General features: G+C 48.4%; 1 protein-coding gene across 10 annotated transcripts in view; it reads right to left on the bottom strand.

Annotated features, from left to right (window-relative positions):
* HIPK2 (homeodomain interacting protein kinase 2) overlaps positions 1–15,175 on the bottom strand; it is a 169,310-nt gene that overhangs the window by 127,131 nt on the left and 27,004 nt on the right. For 6 of the 10 annotated variants that reach the window (XM_028489679.2, XM_028489680.2, XM_028489682.2 and 3 more), the window contains exon 1: positions 2,110–3,042. The exons of 2 other annotated variants lie outside the window; for them this stretch is intronic. In XM_028489679.2, coding sequence (XP_028345480.1) covers positions 2,110–2,254 — 145 coding nt within the window. In that variant the 5' untranslated portion in view covers positions 2,255–3,042. Of the gene's footprint in view, positions 1–2,109; positions 3,043–12,917; positions 12,986–15,175 lie in introns of those variants that run through there. 2 more of the 10 variants (XM_055084803.1, XM_028489686.2) reach the window with 2 other exon arrangements.

Genomic DNA, 15,175 nt, shown 5'->3' with positions numbered 1-15,175 from the left:
GCTGGCACTCTCTCCGCCGGGCCCCTCACCATGGCGAGGCTGCCTTGCTACCGGTCAAAGCCCAGGGAGAGTGATTTACTGTCACCCGCAGACTGAGCTCCTAAAACCACCCACTGAGAAACTGGCAGAGAGAAAGACGTGAAGAGAGCGAGGGCCACGAGGGATCCAGAGAGCAATCAGACGGGGCGGGGGTGGGGGGGCGATGTCAAAGAGACAGGGCCTTCGGGGCCTGTTAGTCCTGATACATCCCAGGGTAAGGGCTAAGACAGAAGCCCAGGAAAGCAGCCAGGCCCCCACCGATGCAACTGGCGACTCAGTATCAGGCCTGTGGCCCCCCCCAAGCTGGTGGTAGACGAATGCCTGAGCTTCACGTTAGGGCACCGGACTAAATTCCTAGGCAGAAGTGCAAATTCCGAAGCCACACCAGCAAGTTTTGAGGTTGGGGTGATGGGCTGGTGAGGCGAGGATGATTTCTGTGGCTCCGTCACAGCTCCGGGGAGCCCCTGGGTCCCTTCTGCCATCCTGAACTCCGGGCCCTGCACCGTCCCATTCTCTTGCAACGTGTCACTTGTCCTTTACCTTTCCCACCTTGGACAAACTTTGTTGCCAAATGTTTAAAATAAATGGTATTCCAAAGGAAAATGGCTACCTATTTTATTTTATTAATTGATTGATTGATTGATTGATTCATTCATTCATTCATTTTGGCTGTGTTGGGTCTTCGTTGCTGTGCACAGGTTTTCTCTAGCTGCAGCGAGCGGGGGCTACTCTTCGTCGTGGTGCGCGGGCTTCTCATTGCGGTGGCTTCTCTTGTTGCGGAGCACGGACTCTAGGTGCGTGGACTTCAGTAGTTGTGGCATGCGGGCTTAGTTGCTCTGCAGCATGTGGGATCTTCCCGGACCAGGGCTTGAACCCGTGTCCCCTGCATTGGCCGGCGGATTCTTAACCACTGCGCCACCAGGGAAGTCCCTGCTATCTATTTTAAAAGATACCTCAACCACATTTTTGTGTTGTGGGGATGGAAAAAGGGAAAGCAGGTGGCTTGAGATCCTGAATGGCTCCTACTTGGACAGAGTCTGCCCACCAGGCCCCATGCAATCTTCATGTTCTAGTCCATCCCTCCATCAGTTTCCCCTCAATTCCATGAATAGTTAGCAGTTCAATACAGCTCTGAATTTCCATAGGTAATTACTCCTATCCCATGTGCCTTCACTCTTTAAGTCAGCATTCAATAAATATCCATTACGATCACCATTATTAATTTCTTGGTGTCTATAATATGCCTAGCCTTTTAAAATCATAGATAAGTGGGTCCCACACCTGATCTAAGGAGAAAAGTCTGAGGAAACCCATATGAACATAGACTCGAGCTTTACATTACTATCTCACCTCATCCTCACACCAACCCTGTGAGGCCGTTATCGTTACCCTCTCCTTACAGAAGAAGAAAGAGACTCAGACTCACAGGCTTAGCCGACAAAGGTCATAAGCTAGCAAAAGGACAGAGCCAGGGTTCACATGCATGTCACTATACCCTAAAGCCTGTGTGGTTTTTATTAATAACATAAGTGACGACGTTTTAAACATCATACACCCCCTTTCGAGCATGAATATGGTTATTATTTGTAAAAAAAAAAAAAAAAAGCAATGGAGTAGGAGTTAGAAAGTTTGGTTTCAAGTCTGGCTTTGTGTTAACTTTGAGCAAGTCATTTAATATTTCTGAACGCAGGTTTCCTCGTGTGTGAACGAGGCAACATTTCCCAAAGTGTGCTTCGTGACCTGGGAACTGTTAACATCTGTTATGAAAAAAAAGAACAAAATTTGAGACCAAAACAGTTTAAGAAAGGCTGGGTTAAATCAAACTAAGCTGCTGTCTTTACTGCAGGACTTCTCAGAGCCTTTAATGCACCAGTGCACGCTGTGAATCTCCAAGAGGGTCACACAATATGCTCCACAGCCCAAAGTTATTTATCAAAGGAAAACTTTTTCTTTTCCACATAAAGCATGTAATGGTTTTTGGTCAAGATAGGAGATTGGAAAATAATGGATTGGATAATCTCCAAGGAATCTTCTAGCTCTAACAGTCAATAATTTTCTGATTTATCTTACCCGTCCAGGTAGATGACACACTTTCTGAGGGTAGAATGTACTTTTCTGTGACATCAAGAAGATGGCAGCCAGGTAGAGGCAGGTCCAAATGTTCATCAGAGAAGCAAAAGGAGACAGAGGTGGCTGCACAATAAAGGACGTGCATGTCTGGAGGGACCTCCTACCCTTTAAAAATAAGTAACCATCATCCAAATGCAACTGGACTGGCTTTGGCCTCCAAAGCAAATTTGCTGGGCATTAAAGAGATTTGAAACTGTCCTGACTGACTTAAGAGGAGGAATCAATAATGTCTGTCCACGACACTTCAAATCCACACTGAAGGAAAGGCTAAGTCGTCAGGGCAGATGTGTGGTTCGGCAGTTTCACAAATTGGTGGCGCTGGCTCTCTAGAGGACAGTCCAGGCCAGACTGCCAACGCCTTCACTTTTCTGGAGGCTCCCTTCCCCTGGTGTGCAGGGAGAAGGGGCCCCAGCTATAGAGGCCCCGAGAGGCTTCTGGGAGGGGCAGGAAACTCCACTGGGCCTTGAGGGATGACCTGGATTTGAACTGGCAGAAAAGGGACGGTTATACATGTCAGGGTGGGGGGATGGAGAGAGAGGATGATGGCTGCAAAGGCAAAGGGGCAGCAAGTACAGGACATGTCTCGGGGATGCTGAGAACAGTTCTCAGAACAGAGAAAAATTTCCAGGTCCTCTTGGTAGCTTCAAGGGTTCCCCATAAAACTCCCTTCTCCTTAAAATAACCCCATGATTTTCCTTGGAACTTTCTTTTTTTTAATTTTTTGGCTGCGCTGGGTCTTCGTTGCTGTGTGTGGGCTTTCTCTAGTTGTGGTGAGAGGGGGCTACTCTTCACTGCAGTGCGCAGGCTTCTCATTGCGGTGGCTTCTCTTGTTGCGGAGCATGGGCTCTAGGCATGCAGCCTTCAGAAGTTGCGACGTGTTCTCATTGCGGTGGCTTCTCTTGTTGCGGAGCATGGGCTCTAGGCATGCAGCCTTCAGTAGTTGCGACGTGTGGGCTCAGTAGTTGTGGCTCGCGGGCTCTAGAGAGCAGGCTCAGTAGTTGTGGCGCACGAGCTTAGTTGCTCCGGGGCATGTGGGATCTTCCCAGACCAGGGATCAAACTGGTGTCCCCTGCATTGGCAGGTGGATTCTGAACCACTGGGCCACCAGGGACGTCCCGGGACATTTTTATATATGACTTAAAATTGCCAGATCACTCTTGGAAAATACGTTACTCATCGTGGCAGTGGCACTGTGGAAGGAAGATGATGTTCTCAGGTATACCTCCATGTGGTCTTCAGCCCCGACATCCAGGTGCCCACAGCATGGGGGCAGGATGGAGGATACCCTGGTGCTGCAGCAGCTAAAAAAGCTGTACAATTACCCCCTAAGTTCTCCATCTAGAAAAAAACCAAGACTTAGAAATAGCCACTGCCCTACAGATTCTGCCAGGGCTCCCTTCCAGACCCTCGCTACCCCTGCTGTTCTAGGTTCCAAATGTGGGCTCTAGGATGAGAGCTTTGTGCTTAGAAGAGCTCGTGACAAGACATAAGGGTAGGCATTAAGACTCAGGACACTGGGCATTCGCTATCTGGGCAGTTAGTTCTAGATGTCACCTAAAGGGTTACAGATTTCTGTGAGAAACCTGGTAAGAGCGATTAACATTGACTGCATGCCTATTTAAAAGCCAGGCACAGTATCCAAAATATATTGAGAAGTCTTACAACTCCACAATGAAAAGACAAACAACCCAATTTTTTTTAATGAGCAAAGAATTTGAGTAGACACTTTTCTAAAGGAGACATACAAATGGCCAATAAGCTCTTGAACAACGCTCATCATAATTAGTTGTTAGAGAAACGCAAGTAGAAACCACAGTGAGATACCTAGAGAAGGGAAAACACATGTCCACACAAAAGCTTGTACACCAATGTTCACAGCATTACTCATAATAGCCAGGAAGTGGAAACAACCCCATGTCCACCAAGTGATCAGTGGATAAACAAAATATGGTGCATCTACACAATGGACTACTGCTTGGCAATAAAAAGGAATGAAGTGTTGATACTTGCTACAACGTGAACAAAATGTGAAAACATTATGCTAAGCAAAAGAAGCCAGACACAAAAGCCCACATGTTCTAGAATTCCATTCATATGAAATGTCCAGGACAGGCAGATCCATAGAGACAGATAGCAGATGAGTAGTTGCCAAGGACTAGGGGGACGGGAGGATGGGGAGTGATTGCTAATGGGTCTGGGATTTCTCTCTGGGGGTGAGGAAAATATTCTGGAATCAGAGAGTAGTGATCAATGCACAACTCTGCGAATATACTAAAAACTGAATTGTATTTCAAAAGGATAAACCTTCTGGTATGTGAATTATATCTCAATAAAGCTGAAAAACAGGCACAAGGGTAAATGCTTGATACATATTACCACCCAGTGAAGCTGAAATGTGTGTTATCATTCGCTTTTTGCAGGTGAGAAAACTTGAGGACTGGCGAGGAAGAGCTAATTGCCAGGAAGTGCCCAGCTAGCCAGGTTGACGGGGTGATGGGGTCTAAACTTGGGTCACTGGCTCCAGAGGCCACATTCTGGCCACCTCATCATGCTGCTTCTTGCCAAGATGATAAGCTAACTGGCAAATGGAGAACGGTTCCTATGGAAAAAATAGCACTCCCTGGACAAAGAATCACTGACCGACATAAAATGCTAGTGTTGGAAGTCACATTACGGGGCATCTCGCCAAGTCCCTTCATTTTACAGATGAATAAGTAGAGCTTCAAGGCAGTCAACTGACCTGCCCAACCAAGGCGGCGAGGCTGGTGGGAACGTTCAGCCCTCTCCTTTTACAGAAGACGAGCTGGCGTATTGTTCGCTGCAATTAGCCAGGAATGAAAAGCTAGATGGAGTTCACCCAGTTGGGGCACACAGGTCAACAGGTATTCAGCAACCTTCAAACATGCTGGCCTCACACCCGTATCCCAGCCAGAAGATCACTCCAGCCGGTTATAGCTCACACTATTCTACGGTTACCCTGAAATTTCTCTCCCAACGCCAGGAGTGCTCTGAAAAGTCCCACTAGGGTGCAACTGTTCCAAGGATCCCTTGGAGCTTTTGAACTACTTAGCAGGAACAGGGAGTTCTGGATTTAGCATTTAAGTGTGAGGATAAAGCACTGGAGACTTAAGAAACTTCCTCCCCACTAGTCTGAAGTGACACTATGGGGAACCACTTGAGAAGGGAAGGGAAGGAAAGCTGAAGCCAAAGGAATTGCCGCTGCAACCCTGGGGTCTCGAATGCTCTACGTTGGGGGTCTTTTCAGTGCCTGCTTAATGGCTCCATGGGGACGTCCTGTCTCAAAGTTAAAATGTCCCAAATCAAGCTCACAGCCCTGTTCTCCATCCCACAAACCTGCTCTTCCTTCTGTTTTCCCTTTCTCCCATGACTATACTATCATCACCACTCCCCCTGTGGCCCAAGCTAAATACCCTGCCTGCCTTTCACACACCCCTGGGGCTTGCCTCGGGTCCCCTGGCTCTACGTCCCCATCCACTGGGCCCTAGAGTCCGCCTCCTCCCGCGTGTGCTCACCGCAAGCCCTGTCCTAGACTCAATAAATGTTCACTGAATTGAGAGGCCAATCCCATCCACGACTAGCTGAGTCCTTCACAGAAAGTGGCAGCCAAGACAACTGAAACACAGAAAAAGAGGAGATGGGTGACCTCACATGAATAGGTCACAGAGAGGTTATTAAATAGAAGACAGAGCCGGGAAGAGCAGAGCAGATGCCGCTCTTTGCGTGTATTCTGCTGGAACGGAAAGGCTCACCAAGACAGCGGGGCCACTGACTGAACCTGTAAATTATTAACTATTTCAGTGTGGTCCCCCTGACCTCTCCATTTGCTGATGGCTGCTACAGTCAAATCATTACACTCAAATGGAAAAACCTGTGACCTGTAACTTGTGCCGGCTGGACCAAAGTAGACACCCACTGTCCCCAGCCCAGCCTCGTGCACCACCGCCTGGAGCAACCCCGGGCTCCCCGCGCCCGTCCGAATCAAGGCCATCCTTCAAAGACCAGATCAAATCAAGCATCCCTGGTCGTTTGGGACCTCAGGGTTTTTTCTTTGTGTCTCGCTGACGGTGCTCATCACATCTTACCTTGCATCCCTTGATATCTTTTGTTGCTTTGTTTAATCTCGTCTGCAATGAGTTGGTGAGTTCTTGGCGAAGAGCAAGCGTGTGCTTCGGTGGGCACTGCCACACCGTCTGTGAGAGCATGAGCCACGACGAGCTATCACTACTTACTGCTGCCCCCAAGCCCCGGAGCATGAGGCCGTGCACATGGTACAAGCCACCGAATGTGCTGTTGACAAACAGGTTTCCCTCAACCCCGTTTCTCTCCCTAACCTCTTCTCAAACGAAAACCCCTGCCCTCTAAGGCCCAGACATTCCAGCTGAACGTCCACCAGCTCACTGCTCAATCAGGAGAGTCCGGCCCTTCCTTCCACAACAGCCCCTACCACTGTTAAGAGTCCAGTCTGCTGGAGTGAAGGGGGCAGGGCGAGAGGCAGGCACCATCCTGACATAAAGCGTCTCCACATGACGCCCCTCCTTTGACTCAGGGTTTAGAAAAATCACAAGACTTGATCAACCATTTGCTTCTCTGTGAAATCAAAATGATAGCTAAGCAGAGTTGGAAAAAGGAGCAGTTTTTAAATTATATGGGGCCCTCAGCCAAAGCCAGTGGCGAGCAATGACAACAGTCATTTGTCCAGGGCTGGCCAACACAGTCGTGGGGACCCGTTCTTGTTCGGTGTGAGACTGCATCTGAGAACGCCCGGCTGTGGTTCCATTTTAGGTTCTGAAACCTCCCACCTGCACTCTCTCCAAACCAGCATCCTCTGGCCACCGCGGGGTGTCAATGCAGAGGGGTGGGGTGGGGGGCTGGGCTCCAGGAGCTCCCCGCGGCGGGTGTCGAGTTGGAAAAAGGAGCAGTTTTTAAATTATATGGGGCCCTCAGCCAAAGCCAGTGGCGAGCAATGACAACAGTCATTTGTCCAGGGCTGGCCAACACAGTCGTGGGGACCCGTTCTTGTTCGGTGTGAGACTGCATCTGAGAACGCCCGGCTGTGGTTCCATTTTAGGTTCTGAAACCTCCCACCTGCACTCTCTCCAAACCAGCATCCTCTGGCCACACGCTCCCCGCGGTGGCTGTCAATGCAGAGGGGTGGGGTGGGGGGCTGGGCTCCAGGAGCTCCCCGCGGCGGCTGTCAATGCAGAGGGGTGGTGGGGGGGGCTGGGCTCCAGGAGCTCCTACCGGGCATCTGCACACAGCAAATCTAGCAAAAAATACTCCAGGCGCAACCTTCTGCCGTCACAGAAGGTGGTCTAACCTGGGCATCCTTGGCTTCCTAATCTGCGACCACGGGTCCCTCAGGACAGGTCGAGGGTCAGCACACACAACCTGAAAGCAACTTCTCGGCCCATCTGGACTCCTCCTCTCCTGTTCGTTCATCTGCCGCGCCTCTCTACTGAGTACCGAACCATCTAAGATGATTTGGGCTCCAAAAAGAAGCCCTGTATTAAGCATCTTTTTAGCAAAGCACCTAGAAACGTCTGCTTGTATTACTTCACTTTTATTCCCATCGGTGCTCTGTTAGCTGAGGACAAGGCCACGCTCGGGGGCACTAGCAAACCCACGGTGACCTGTTAACCCAACCGTCCCCTGAACCTCAGTAAAGAGCCCACACCTCAGTCTTCTCCTCTGGGTCCCTTCCCACTGCTGCCCTTATGTTCTGGATCCGCACTGTCCAACTGTTCACTAGCCACGGGTGGAAACTTAAATTAAAATTTTAAAAATTAAAAATTCAGTTCCTTAGCCACGCTAGCCACATTTCAAGTGCCAAACAGCTACACGTGCAGCACGTGGCTACCAGGCTGGATGGCGTGGATCTGGAACACTATAATCAGTACAGAAAGTTCTTTAGACAAAGCAGTTCTACACAGTGAAATTTAAACTTAGAGGTGGACTTTTTTTTTTTTTAAACCATCACCTTGTGGTCTTGAAGAAAATATGTTTCCAACCCTAATGGACAAATTGCTTTCCTTAAAAAAAAAAAACCCAGCAAGGCAAAAGGTCACCTCAGAGCAATGTCCCTCATACAACAAACACTCACATTCTTCAGAAGGTGGTCTGCTTGTCTGTGCTTCTCTTCTTTCTACTTCCTGACCTCATAGCCTTACATCCAGCTCCCACTCTCCAATGGAAACATTAACCAAAGCACATGAGTGATTCTCATTCCTCTTCTGGAGTTTATAAGTCACTATTTCTCCATGGGCCCTGTATTAGCTTGCTAGAGCTGCTGGGACACAGTGCCAGAAACTGGGTGGCTTAAAACAACAGAAATTTATCATCTAGACTACATGTTCAAGATCAAGATGTCAGCAGGGCTGGTTCCTTCTGAGTCTCTGAGAAAGAATCTGTCCCAGGCCCCCCTCCTAGCTTCTGGTGGTTTCTGGAAACCTTTGGTGTTCCTTGGATTGTACATGCATCACCCCGATCTCTGCCTTTATGTTCACATGAAGTACCTGCGTGCATGTCTGTGTCCAAATCTCCCCCTTTTTACAAGGATACCAGTCATATAGGATTAGGGTCCCCCCATTCCAGTATGAACTCATATTAATTACATCTGCTGTGACCCTATATCCAAATGAAGTTACATTCTGAGGTACTGGAGGCTAAGACTTCAACATAGGAACTTGAAGGGGGACACAATACAACCCATAATAGGCCCTCAAGCCTCCAAGGAAAAGCACTCCTCCTGGCACACTATCCGTTTTCCATTATTCTATTAATATGAGACAATCCGTAAGGAGCTACTGGCTACTGAGCTTTGTGGGAGCAGGTGGCGACCCAGGCCGAAGCTCATACTACATAACACTGTTTCCATTATCCACGGAGGCAATTCAAGCTCACGATACTAGATTTAATAAGGTCCAAAAGCAAAAACCCAAACCTGGACTTTGCCAGAGGTGCTAGAGGAAAACTGTCACAACTGTCACGGTCCTAAAATCAGTGCTGGGAAGTCCCTCCACGTTCATTCAATCAAGCCACCTCACCGTACAGGTATATACGATCTCCAGGCAGTATGACAAACACAGATGGAGAAAAATCTCTCCTCACTCAGACTCCTTAACATAGTGCTGCTTTTCACAATCATCATACAAATCACTGTCCGAGCTTATCGAATGTGATCATAAAGGACAGAAAGTCGTCCACCAGCACATGGACCCAGAAAGGCGCTTTGGTTCACAGCCCACACATCTGAGTTACAAGATACAAGAGGGTTATCTACAAATCCGGACAGCCTGGAGCAGAGAAACACAACAGGCTTTAGTGCTAGAAAACCTGGTTTGAATCCCAGCCTCAATACTTAGGAGATGAAAGATCTTGGACAAGGTAATTACCTCCTTAAGCCTCAGTTTAGCCATCTGCAAAAGGGGGAGCACGAGACCCACCTCATATTACGTTGAGAAAGACCTGCTGATGGCCATCATTCTAATAATGACTTTTACTGAACACTGGCGATGTATTCATGATGCCTCCCAACCAGTCTGTGGGGTAAGGTGCCGCCGTTATCCCCATTTTTGAATGAGCAAACTTAGACTTGGAGCCTAGAGCTAGGTCTCTCTGATGGCAAAGCCACGCCCCTAACCATTTCATGACAGGTCTGGTACACAGCGGGAGCTCTATAAACGCTCGTTCCTTCTGCCTCCCACCCCTACTCTCTTCCGTGGTACTGAACACACTGTAACAATCCTTGCTGTGCTGCCATCCACCACTCCTCACACCTGCACAAGGGTAAAAGATCATCAAACGTCAGTTAGAATACATGTCACCTCTGTCAGGACACAATTATTATTTCATTTGCCACTTCCCCAAACCCTCCCTCCTCTGTAACCTCCTACTCACTACAGAACATTCCTGGCACTTAGGGGTGGTGTCTCTGCATACTCCCCCCACCCCCCGACCACCGCACAGCCTGCTTCAGTCTCCCTACTCATTCCCACCCTTCATTCACACACTTGAGACAACAGCATGAGACTGCGTGGTACGGCTCTTGACGTCCCCACTCTTTTTAACCACTTAGCCTGTATACAGATGACACTGACCCTGGGTGAATGGTAGTTTCTTGGTTATAACCTCATGGTTTTAACTGCTAGGCTTCGTCCTTGGGAGTGGTTAAATAAAGATAGATATTAGCACAGTTTTCCACCCAATTATCCTATTTACAAAAATAGAACTCTCCTCCGTGAGTATTTCAAATAGAATCCTTAATTTCTACAAAAGATGTCAACCTTACAAGGTCGATTCCTAAAGCCTCAATCAGTGAGCTAGAAAACAACATGGTAGGCAATGGAATATAACCTCAAACTATCTCTTCATATATATATATATATATATATATATATATATATATATAGTACTTTACATATGTATACACACACACGTATACTTACATACCTATTCATACACACACACACACACACACACACACACACACACACACACCAGTTAAAAGAAGTAATGGTTGTAAAGACTGTCTGATGGACACCCAGATCAGCATTTCCACTGGTTGTTTTGGGCACTGCATCACGCCACACCAGAAAGCTAGAATTCCATTTGCTGAGTCGCATTCTGATGCTATGCCTCGTGCTTCCGAAGAGGACTGATGTGAGAAAGAGTCCTAAGAGCTCAGCTGTCTGTCTGCTGTGGGGTTCTTCCTAGATAAAAGTTCACATGCAAAATTGAGTTTAAAAGACAAAAAACTCTTTGCTTCTCTTGAGGATGTGGTATGTCTTCCTTGTCTGGCAGCAAGAATTGCTGAAGTGACCACTTCTCTTTGATCCTATGAAGCTCAGAGACAATGTGAGGCTCAGCTAAAGCAATGCAGGGGTCTCATTGTTGGCACATCTGTGATTCTTTTTTCCTCCTGGCTTTGAACTTCTATATTGATTTGCATTTTTCCTGGTCCTGTTCTTAAATTCTTTTTGTATCGTATGGGTTATTATAGTCTATGTGTTTATTATACTATAAAACCAATCAGAATTTACAGATCAAGATGAGGTATAAATAATTAATTGGATAGAACTCAATTGAAATAATTACCATAGTAAGTATAGCCAAATTTAGAGAATGCTTTAGTTTAAAAAAAAAAAGTGACACAATCAGAACAAAACATTAAAAAAAATTAACATGTTGAAGCAGACACTGTAAGTTGCCTTCCTAACAGCCACTTCCACTTTTTCCCCTGGCAAAGCCCGGATCTGGTTCAGACGTCACCACTCCCATGGCCCCCAACCGTCACCACCGCCAACTACCTCCCACTTTCCCCCTCGTGACTCAGAATCCAATCCTCATGAGTCGAAGCTGACCATTTCCTGTGCCTGCCAGTCAGGGATCCGGGCGGGGCACACACCTGGTTCTACCTGTAAGAAGGGAGAGGAGAACAGCTGGGGGCCATGGGGAAGGCTCCTTGTTTGATGAGTGGCTTATCGGTGTGGCTAGAATCACAGACGGATGGATGGGTTTCTCCTGGGCCAACCACACATACTAATTTTTACCATCACCAAGTGTTGGATACTAAAGCACACCCGCTGGCAGATACTGGGATGAGTGAGAAACGACAAAGGGCTCAAGGAGACAGACGCCCTAAGGACCGCGACACTCCTGAGCACGCTGCTCCAAACGCAGCTCTCCAGATTCTCCCTGGAACCGCGGGAGCCCTAAAGGGTCACCTCTGATCAGCGCTTTCAGGATCTCTACACAAGCACCAAATTCCCCACCACTAAGAGAGGAACAGCTCTCGCTCTTCCACAAAAGAAAAACAGAGGAAAGGGATGGCGGAGGCCAGGGGAGCTTAGTATCCCGCTGGGAAGTACACTCTGTGCGTTCTCTGGACCAGGTACCACTGCCCCCACGTTTAAATCAACTGCTCTCAGGTCACCAGTAACGCTGCCTTTCCTCTCTTTTCCACACCAGACACCTGTGGGCGGCACACACACACGCTCGGAAACATTCCAATATTTTAAACGTTCTCCGAACACCCACGCGCCCGCCCCCTCCTGCACACAGATGCGTCTTCCTTTGGTTGGGCAGGGGCTGTGTCTCCTTCCTCGCCATCGTCCTGCGTCGTCTGCCCCCAGGTGTCAGTCGCTTCCCACCCTGAGTCTTTGCTCCTCTTGTGGTCCCGAGGACGCCGTACTGCTGCTCCAGAGACACCTGAGATGTAGTGCATCACAGAGCTCTTCCCCACTCCCCAGATGGCCTTGCACACAGCAGAACAGCGTAACATTCCTATATATTCCAGTAATCCCCACTGCCAGACCCTCCCTGCCCTTCCCCGGGTGTGGAGTCTGCACATGATTTTCTCACTTCCACACTCACCTCTCTCCCTTCTGCACCAAACCACGTCCACTGCCCTTCTGAACCGCCGAAAAGCCAGAAATCTTCCTGAAGCCACTCAAAGCTAACTCCTTGGGTCAGGACCACTACACCCAATAGCCCCTCAGTGCTCACACCTTTAGGCTTTTGCTTTGGAGGAAATGATTCTCCAAAGTCATCTTCTGCAAAGCAAATGCTACTTCTCACTCACCTGTCACTAACCTTTTACAGCAGAAAAAAACAAAACAAAACAAAACAGTAAACTCTGTTGAAACACGTGGGGTACTGGCCACACCTGCTCGGCTGAAATGTGAGGGGTTTTACTTCGCCAGACTTGCCAGGCTGAAAATTACTTAACTTACAACATGAGTCCAATGCCACTGCTACAGGCTGAACATCTGCACAGCTGATTTAATCCCAAGGGGACCTAGGTGACAAACAAGGCAGAAGTGAGTACAGGTCTGGCCCCACAACCAGGAAGTCAACCCCAAGTCCATGTCCCACAAGAGGGTGTCTCCATCTATGTTACTGGGAGAGCACAGGTGGGCGTCTGCCCCAAGGTTCTTCTGTCCCTCTTTAGGTGACCCAGAAGGTAAGGTGGTGTCTTCTGTTCCCAGCTGAACCACTTAACACAGGGCTCTACACCCAGTGGGCCTCAAATGGTGCTGAAAGGTTGACTTCTGAGGGTGAAGTGCTGGCAAATAGCTGGCTGCCTTCATGGCACAGAGGGTAGCAAAGCAGTCACCGGCATGCCCTGATAGAAGAAGCCTCTGGTTCAAGCCGAGTGGCAGGTAATAAAAACCAGGTTCCAAAGGAGCTCAGCTGAACAGGGGTTGGCTTGTTAGCTGAACTGGGAATCAGAGAGAACCCAGAGCAACCACAGGAGGCTTCTTCACATCATGCTGAGAGCAGCCCCAACTCTCTCTCGGATGGTGAATGGTGAGTGCAGGAGGAGAAAGGGGAGAGACTGGAGAAAGATGCCCAATGTCTTGAGTGACACAGCAAATTCCGACTTGGGACCATGTAGAGAGAAGGCGATCTCTCAGCTCAGCACAAGGTCTTCCCAGCGAGACACAAAGTCTTGTGCATCACAGTAGCCAGCCTGCTTTAAAAAAAATTTTTTTTAGGTTGAGCACAATAGGGAAAATGCAAATGCAGGGCTTATCTGTGACTCTTAGCACTTCTGAAAATGACCATTTTGAGGGTGGAAGGATGACGTGTTGGTGCACGTGGGCATGTACGCACAGGCGGGCAGGAACACACACACACACACACGGCCCACAGCGACCCACCCAATCTAGCACAGTACAGGCAGTTAAAAAGGTGAAACTGTTGCTTTAATTGTGCCAATCGTGGGATGGGGAAGGCGCCAGCCGAGAAGGCATTTAAAGCAGATTGCCCCATTTAGGGAGATATGATTCTTGGAAAGGAAGACTGGCACTTTTCCTAGACTAAAGGTTGCACTGAATAACCAAGGAGCAGGAGGGCAGCAGCCCGGGTTGCTGGGCTTCAGCTGGACTTCAGGGCGGGCGCCACGCCGGCCGGAGCCAGAACCGCTCGGGGCCATGCTCCCTGCTCCAGTTCAGGGTCGCGTCCTGGTTATCTCTGCGTCTGCACCCTTAGAAAGTGGGGAAAAGCTGCAGGTCAGGCCTGAACTGAGGGCTGGAAAGAGGACACGGCACACCAGGCCCTGTCCTTTCATTTCAGAACCATTTAAAGAAAAATAGTTACTTAATCTAAGTCTCTCCCGATAGAAGGAGCGTGAACGGGAGGTGCTCGGTGCTGTCACCTGGCTTTGGGTCAAGGAAATGCCCAGCTGAAGCTTCATGTGCGCTGGTGGAGAAGAGAACCGATGCATCGGGTTTGGTGGAGGTCATGAGAAGAGCTGCCCCCACACTTCAGACACTTTCCCTCCTATCAGGAGTGTATACCTTCTCTCTATAGTCCTGTATATCAGGACTACACCTTCTCTCTCAGAAGGAATTTTAAAGGCCCCCTAGCCCAACTGTCCATCTTACACTGGATCCTATTCCCCAGCAGTCCCATCAAAAGGCGCTCATCTTGAACACCTCCAGCACGAAAGGAGCCTCTGATCCGCAGGACTGTCCGTTTGTAGAGAGATTTGGGCACTAAAACGTTCTTCCTGACAGTCTGATTAACTCTGCTCCCTGTATCCCCTCAAATCACTGCCTCCAGGTGGGCCCACAGCTACCTTTCTGGATCCATCTGCCCTATAGATACTGCTTCCATCTCGTACATTTCAATTCTCAATTAGTGCCTTCCAGACGAATCTTTTCTTACAGCGAATGCAGATGCTTTAGAACAATATTCTACCATCATGTTCCTCAGGTTCAGGTACTTTAGGAAAATCTATCTAAATGAAGGAATCGGTGAATTTATAAATCTCTCTCTTTCTCCTACCCTCAACCCAAACATGCCTAATAATAATATGAGGGTAATAATCTTGATAAAAGTCACATCTTTTGAACAAAATTGGAGCAATATAAAAATCCAGTATTGTCAGCCACTAAATCCTTGGACGGTGATCAAAAGTCTCCTGCAAACACACACACACACACACACACACACACACACACACACACACACACACAAGATA

This window comes from Physeter macrocephalus, chromosome 5, assembly GCF_002837175.3.
Source record: "Physeter macrocephalus isolate SW-GA chromosome 5, ASM283717v5, whole genome shotgun sequence".
Taxonomy (NCBI): Eukaryota; Metazoa; Chordata; class Mammalia; order Artiodactyla; family Physeteridae; genus Physeter; species Physeter macrocephalus.
This window is presented reverse-complemented; position numbering and strand designations above follow the sequence as displayed.